The 7913-nt window shown below is 53.7% G+C and overlaps 1 protein-coding gene across 1 annotated transcript in view; it reads right to left on the bottom strand.

The window, feature by feature from the left end:
* The window catches only part of LOC133622625 (uncharacterized), an 11199-nt gene extending 3535 nt beyond the window's left edge, over nt 1-7664 (bottom strand). Inside the window, exons 1-2 of the mRNA XM_072912744.1 lie at nt 6917-7664; nt 6550-6841 (exon numbers count right to left, since the gene is read on the bottom strand). Of these exons, the coding sequence (XP_072768845.1) occupies nt 6550-6841; nt 6917-7664 (1040 nt within the window). The remainder of the gene's footprint in view (nt 1-6549; nt 6842-6916) is intronic.
* Between the last annotated feature and the right edge of the window lie 249 nt (nt 7665-7913).

The raw sequence follows: 7913 nt of genomic DNA, 5'->3' as shown, positions 1-7913 counted from the left end.
CATCTGCTGGAGGAAAAATGAGCCAGAATTGCAAAACGAGGTTTTATAGAAGAGCCTGCAGGGGGCATGGCTTGTGCTCCCAATCAGTCGCTCCTCCCGAGTGCCTGCAGGTGGCGTCTGCACACAACTGCAAGGGTTAGGGGGTTAGGGTTAGGGTTAGGGTTAGGGTTAGGGTTAGGGTTAGGGTTAGGGTTAGGGTTAGGGTTAGGTTTGGGGGTAGGTTTTAGGTAAGGAGAAGGGAATGGTTAGGGTTAGGGAAGAGGGGGGGTGGGGGGTATGGGAAAAATAAAGAAGGGAAAAACGGGAATGTGCACTGTCCGTCACAATCCAACGGGCTCACACTCACACCTCATTTAGGCCCCCTGGATGTCTGGTGCCCAATTTGGAGATCCAAAGGAGCTCCGCCCGGTGGCGTTGGGCGAGGCTCCATTTGGGATCCGTCTCTACGACAGTCGCCCGGACGGAAGACCACCCGTGTCGGAGAAAATGCTGAACCAGGTGAGTGTTGGTATTTTTATGCCTAACGATGTTGTACTTGTGTTGGGCGAATCTCCTAGCTAAGGTATTGCCCGTCTCGCCCACGTACATATCGCCACATCGTTGGCACCGAATCACGTACACACAGTTCCGGGTGTGTCGGCCGCCACGGCACAACGGCTGGAAAACCTTGCGGTTGTGGGGGTTCACCAACCATTGTGAGTGGCGGACAAGGGTGTCCCTCCTAGTGGAGGGCGGGTCTCTCAGTGAGCTGACCCTGGCCCTGACCAACAGATCATTCAAGTTGGGGTTCTTACGGTAGGCCGGCACCACGTAGCGCCCCGGCAGCCTCCCGCTACTCTCCGCAAAGGTCCGGAAGTGGTCTTTGACCTTCTTGGCGACCCGCACGGCCGAGGGAGAGTAGGTGGTGATGAGAGGGATCATGTCGGTCCCAGGGGGAGGCCCCTTCGGGTCCAAGAAGACCCTCAACTGCCGTCTGAGGAAGGACCTGGAATAGCCCCTCCCCTTCAGGGCAGAAAAGAGGGTCCTCGAGGCCGTCAGGAAGTCCTCCCTTCTGGTGCAGACACGATGGAACCTCAACAATTGGGATTTCACCAACCCCGCGAAGGTATGCTTGGGGTGGAAGCTGCTTTTGAAGAGGAGCGCGTGGGTGTCGGTCTCCTTGAAGAACACCCTGATGTCCAAGTGTTGCGTGTCGGCAAAGTCGGGACCCTTGAATGTCGTGGTGTCCAAAAAGTCGACCGATGTGTTGCTCGTGGTCGACTTGATGGTGATATTTTTATTGTGAGTGTTCAGCGTGTTTAAGAACACGCTGAACTCCTCACTGGAATGGGTCCAGACACCCCAGATGTCATCCAGGTACCGGAAGTAGTGGAGAGGACGTTTTGGGCAGGCGGCCAAGGCAGAGGTCTCCCACTCTGCCATAAAAATGTTGGCATACGCCGGTGCAAATTTCTTGCCCATAGCAGTGCCCTTAATTTGGAGGTAGAAACGACCGTCAAACTCAAAGTCGTTTCTCCTCAAATTAATGTCGAGGAGCTGCAGGAGCTCCTTTTCGGGCCTGCTAACGTCGCGGTACCTGTAGAAGACATTTTTGACAGCCTGTATCCCCTCATTTATATCAATGTTTGTGTACAGGCTGTCAATGTCGATGGTGAACAAAATGGCATCTGGGGGAACGCAGACCTAGGGTTAGGGTTAGGGTTAGGGTTAGGTGTTGGGGGTTAAGGTTAGGGTTAGGGTTGGGGGTAGGGTTAGGGTTAGGCACTGTCCATCAACAATCCGCCCAGTGACCCCCCACCAGACGCACACCCCCCAGGGACCCCGAACGAACACCGCCGAACGTGGCGTCAGACACATTATTCAATCAAATTTCATCATGCGACGCGCGTTTCGGTCTGCATGACCTCATCAGGCATGAAATTTTGAGAAATTGGCCTCATTACCTCTCTCTGAGCAAGATGTCCCCTCATCTGCTGGAGGAAAAATGAGCCAGAATTGCAAAACGAGGTTTTATAGAAGAGCCTGCAGGGGGCGTGGCTTGCGCTCCCAACTGCAATCAGTCGCTCCTCCCGAGTGCCTGCAGGTGGCGTCTGCACACAACTGCAATACTTAGTCACTCCACAGACAAAAGAGAACTATCTGGTTACATAATCACTCCAGAAGGTAAGTATAATTCATCCAGACCAGCTGGGTGGAGCACTCTAATATCACAGCACTGCACACAAGTAAATATCAAGTCAATATCACCACACACAATTAAAGAAGTATTAAATCATTAAATCACTTCAAGAAAAAAATCCAGATAAGTTCTCCATGTCTGTGACCTCTGACCCCTATTTTTTCTTAATTGGGTCTGCCAATCGGCCAACACCACACTCAAACGATGCCAAACAGAGCCACCAGGGGGCCGTACGAAGGGCAGGGCGCCACCCAACGGACAGACCGGAGGCACGGGCTAGTTAGGTGTTGGGGGTTAAGGTTAGGGTTAGGGTTGGGGGTAGGGTTAGGGTTAGGCACTGTCCATCAACAATCCGCCCAGTGACCCCCCACCAGACGCACACCCCCCAGGGACCCCGAACGAACACCGCCGAACGTGGCGTCAGACACATTATTCAATCAAATTTCATCATGCGACGGGTTAGGGTTAGGGTTAGGGTTAGGGTTAGGGTTAGGGTTAGGGTTAGGGTTAGGGTTAGGGTTAGGGTTAGGGTTAGGGTTAGGGTTAGGGTTAGGGTTAGGGTTAGGGTTAGGGTTAGGGTTAGGGTTAGGGTTAGGGTTAGGGTTAGGGTTAGGGTTAGGGTTAGGGTTAGGGTTAGGGTTAGGGTTAGGGTTAGGGTTAGGGTTAGGGTTAGGGTTAGGGTTAGGGTTAGGGTTAGGGTTAGGGTTAGGGTTAGGGTTAGGGTTAGGGTTAGGGTTAGGGTTAGGGTTAGGGTTAGGGTTAGGGTTAGGGTTAGGGTTAGGGTTAGGGTTAGGGTTAGGGTTAGGGTTAGGGTTAGGGTTAGGGTTAGGGTTAGGGTTAGGGTTAGGGTTAGGGTTAGGGTTAGGGTTAGGGTTAGGGTTAGGGTTAGGGTTAGGGTTAGGGTTAGGGTTAGGGTTAGGGTTAGGGTTAGGGTTAGGGTTAGGGTTAGGGTTAGGGTTAGGGTTAGGGTTAGGGTTAGGGTTAGGGTTAGGGTTAGGGTTAGGGTTAGGGTTAGGGTTAGGGTTAGGGTTAGGGTTAGGGTTAGGGTTAGGGTTAGGGTTAGGGTTAGGGTTAGGGTTAGGGTTAGGGTTAGGGTTAGGGTTAGGGTTAGGGTTAGGGTTAGGGTTAGGGTTAGGGTTAGGGTTAGGGTTAGGGTTAGGGTTAGGGTTAGGGTTAGGGTTAGGGTTAGGGTTAGGGGGTTAGGGTTAGGGTTAGGGTTAGGGTTAGGGTTAGGGTTAGGGTTAGGGTTAGGGTTAGGGTTAGGGTTAGGGTTAGGGTTAGGGTTAGGGTTAGGGTTAGGGTTAGGGTTAGGGTTAGGGTTAGGGTTAGGGTTAGGGTTAGGGTTAGGGTTAGGGTTAGGGTTAGGGTTAGGGTTAGGGTTAGGGTTAGGTTTGGGGGTAGGTTTTAGGTAAGGAGAAGGGAATGGTTAGGGTTAGGGAAGAGGGGGGGGTTGGGGGATATGGGAAAAATAAAGAAGGGAAAAAACGGGAATGTGCACTGTCCGTCACAATCCAACGGGCTCACACTCATACCTCATTTAGGCCCCCTGGATGTCTGGTGCCCAATTTGGAGATCCAAAGGAGCTCCGCCCGGTGGCGTTGGGCGAGGCTCCATTTGGGATCCGTCTCTACGACAGTCGCCCGGACGGAAGACCACCCGTGTCGGAGAAAATGCTGCACCAGGTGAGTGTTGGTATTTTTATGCCTAACGATGTTGTACTTGTGTTGGGCGAATCTCCTAGCTAAGGTATTGCCCGTCTCGCCCACGTACATATCGCCACATCGTTGGCACCGAATCACGTACACACAGTTTCGGGTGTGTCGGCCGCCACGGCACAACGGCTGGAAAACCTTGCGGTTGTGGGGGTTCACCAACCATGGTGAGTGGCGGACAAGGGTGTCCCTCCTAGTGGAGGGCGGGTCTCTCAATGAGCTGACCCTGGCCCTGACCAACAGATCATTCAAGTTGGGGTTCTTGCGGTAGGCCGGCACCACGTAGCGCCCCGGCAGCCTCCCGCTACTCTCCACAAAGGTCCGGAAGTGGTCTTTGACCTTCCTGGCGACCCGCACGGCCGAGGGAGAGTAGGTGGTGATGAGGGGGATCATGTCGGTCCCAGGGGGAGGCCCCTTCGGGTCCAAGAAGACCCTCAACTGCCGTCGGAGGAAGGACCTGGAATAGCCCCTCCCCTTCAGGGCAGAAAAGAGGGTCCTCGAGGCCGTCAGGAAGTCCTCCCTTCTGGTGCAGACACGATGAAACCTCAACAATTGGGATTTCACCAACCCCGCGAAGGTATGCTTGGGGTGGAAGCTGCTTTTGAAAAGGAGCGCGTGGGTGTCGGTCTCCTTGAAGAACACCCTGATGTCCAAGTGTTGCGTGTCGGCAAAGTCGGGACCCTTGAATGTCGTGGTGTCCAAAAAGTCGACCGATGTGTTGCTCGTGGTCGACTTGATGGTGATATTTTTATTGTGAGTGTTCAGCGTGTTTAAGAACACGCTGAACTCCTCACTGGAATGGGTCCAGACACCCCAGATGTCATCCAGGTACCGGAAGTAGTGGAGAGGACGTTTTGGGCAGGCGGCCAAGGCAGAGGTCTCCCACTCTGCCATGAAAATGTTGGCATACGCCGGTGCAAATTTCTTGCCCATAGCAGTGCCCTTAATTTGGAGGTAGAAACGACCGTCAAACTCAAAGTCGTTTCTCCTCAAATTAATGTCGAGGAGCTGTAAGAGCTCCTTTTCGGGCCTGCTAACGTCGCGGTACCTGTAGAAGACATTTTTGACAGCCTGCATCCCCTCACTGATATCAATGTTTGTATACAGGCTGTCAATGTCGATGGTAAACAAAATGGCATCTGGGGGAATGCAAACATTCTTGATTTTATCAATAAAATCATAGGTATCCCTGAGGTAGCTGTCGTGCAGAACGGAAAGCGGCGTCAGATAATGATCGATGAACGCCGCCGTTCTGTACGTCTCGCTGCCGCAGTCAGACACAATGGGTCGCCCCGGAGGGATCTCGTGGGGCTTGCTCCACTTGTCTGGCTCCTTGTGAATTTTAGGGAGCATGTAGAACCTGCGGGGGCGAGGATCCGGCTCCCCCATGAGATACCTATGTTGTTTGAAATTGATAAATTTTTTAAGTAGAAGATTATCCAGAATCTTTTCTACCATGGGAATAGTTTGCGGATAAATAGGTTCCGGCAGTGGTTTATAATACGTCATGTCACTCAACTGCCGAGAACCCTCCCATATGTATTGCGATCTGTCAAAAATGACAACAGCACTCCCCTTGTCGGCTGGTTTGATCACAATATGTTTGTTTGTTTTTAGACTATGAAGGGCCTCGACTTCTCCGCGTGTCAAATTGGGAGCGACCGCAGGTGCGCAACCCGAACCGAACATGGAGAGCCCGTCGGACCGGACCATAGCCTGGAATTCCGGAGGCATAAGTCCAGGTGAGGGCTCCCAGCCGGAACGGGCTGTGAACGGTGTGGGTCCGAGAGAATCTTGTTTCTCATAGTACACCTCAAGTTTAACACGTCTGTGGTAGCGCTGGAGATCAAATTGAAGTTGATGATGCCAGTCGCTACTGAGATTAGTGGAGGGAATGAAGTTGAGGCCCTTGTTAAGGAGGGAGATTTGTAAGGGGGTTGGCGTGAAATTATGGGCCAAATTTATCACGTTCTTATTACCCCCCCGAGCGATCGGGATTATGGGGATGCCAAGTTTAAAAAGTCAAGCCAGTGCTTGAGCATCAACTTGGCCGTGTCCCGCGTCCAGTGGACCAGGTCGGGTTGGGTCTCAAAGTCCCGGCTGTCGAGGGCCGGGATGTGAGCATAATTGTTCCTGATGAAACCATTCAGCAGCCCGAGATTATTTTTCTGCTCAACGGGCAAAGAAGCCGAATAATTAATCAGGGGGATTAGCACTCGGGCCCGTGGGAAGGTGGCCGCGCCCATCCTGAGTGCCCCTTGGAGCTGCTTAATAGCGGTCTCCTTAACTTTCTGCTCACGATGGTTGATCCCAAATGCTAGAACCAACACTTCAACCGGTGCAGCAATTATAGTCTTGCGTAGGATGGCCTCCGCGTGTCTAAAACTAGCGCCCGGGTAACTGTCGATCTGAAGGTCGTCGACGTAAAAGGGCGGTAGATGGGACAGATTGGAGTCGCCGATCACCAAGAATTTCTTGTTGGCCGACAACTTCCAATCCATCATCCTCCTACTCGAGACCATGTGTCTAGTGGGTCTACGGGGGGAGGCACAAGTCATATCCTCTACCAACTCGACACATTCTGGAATAGACAGGTGTTGTGGAGTGTCTGGGACAGAAGGCCTCTTGTGTGGCTTCCTTTTTAGTGCCCCAGGGAACAGATGTGCCCAATCGGGGGACTCCTGAGGAAGCATCTCCTGAGGGGGCGTCTCCTGAGGAGGCGTCCGCTGCAAGGGTGAGTCCTCATAGTCCACCATAGGAGCCCCGGAAAGTGTGGGCCCCCGTGGTGAAAATTCACCCTGTGGTGCCGTCTCCTCTGCCGTCTCAGGCTGGAGAGGGGACCAGTCGGGGGTCGCGGAAGAGTAACGAGGGGACATCACCGAAGAAAGCCCCCGCTCCTGTTCCTCATCCCGAAGGTCGATCAGGAGAGGCGAGGAGGCCGTGGGCCCCCCTGGTGAGTCATCGTCGTCCTCTGTATGGGTGGGGGTGTCCTGGGTTTGATCCGCCCCGGAGCTTGTGGACCCACGTGGTGAGTCATCGTCGTCCTCGGTCTGAGTGGGGGTCTCCTGTGTGTCTTGTCTTGCAGGTGATCCCAGAGGAAGCCTCCTGCGACATGCAGGAATAAGCTGGGTGGGCGGAGCCTCGCCGAGGGTGTCCTGGGCAGGCCCGCTGTCCGTGGCCCGGGGCTGTGTCACCCTCTGCTCCTTGGGTGGTTCCGGTCGACGAGGAAGGAAGATCGGGGCAACCCGTGCTGGAGGGATTGCTTCCCGATCCACCTCAGGAGACCAATCTGGAGCCACGGCGTCGGTGCTGGTAGCCACCGAGACCCGGGCGACGACCCGAGCCGGAGGGCTGCTAGCCCGTACCACCCCAGGAGCCCCGTCAGGGCCCGTAGGGTCAGTATGGGTGCCCACCGATACCCGGGTGGCGGTCTGGACCGGCAAGGACTGGGCCGGGCGTACCACCTCAGCGTTGACAGGGGGGTCGGCGAAGGCCGCGACGATCAGAGCCTCGGCCTTCCCGAGGGTGTCCCCCATCAGTCTGCGTCCCAGATGTTTCTTGGCCCATGTAGAGGCCAGCTGAAAAGCGGGTCTCCAGACCTCATCAATAAAACTGGTTATCTTGTCCAATTCTACTTGTAGAGTCTTTTTATAATGGTCTCTTAAAACATCAACAGTCATTATTGCCCAAGTCTTGGCATTGCACCTGATCATCGCCTCAACGTCAGGGTTAGAGACCGCTGGTTTGATCATGGTGGCAAGCGTCTCTTCCATTTTTATTATGGACTGGGGGTGAGTGTCTTTTGTCACATTATTCAGGTGGTGTGTTATTTTAATGATATTATAAAAACACTGAGCTTTTAAATTCCCCTCCATGGACGTTGTGGAGTTGTCAGGGGGTGCAGTCCTCCGAGAAGCGTCCTGACGCTTCTTGCGTGTCTTCTTGGGACGGGGAGGATTGCGGGGACGTCTTTGAGGCCAATGTTCAGGTAAAAAATAGTCCTGAGAATAATGTCTGGGAGG

Source organism: Nerophis lumbriciformis, unplaced genomic scaffold (genome assembly GCF_033978685.3).
Source record: "Nerophis lumbriciformis unplaced genomic scaffold, RoL_Nlum_v2.1 HiC_scaffold_58, whole genome shotgun sequence".
NCBI lineage: Eukaryota > Metazoa > Chordata > Actinopteri > Syngnathiformes > Syngnathidae > Nerophis > Nerophis lumbriciformis.
The sequence above is the reverse complement of the archived record's forward strand: the minus strand, read 5'-3'. Positions and strand labels throughout refer to the sequence as shown.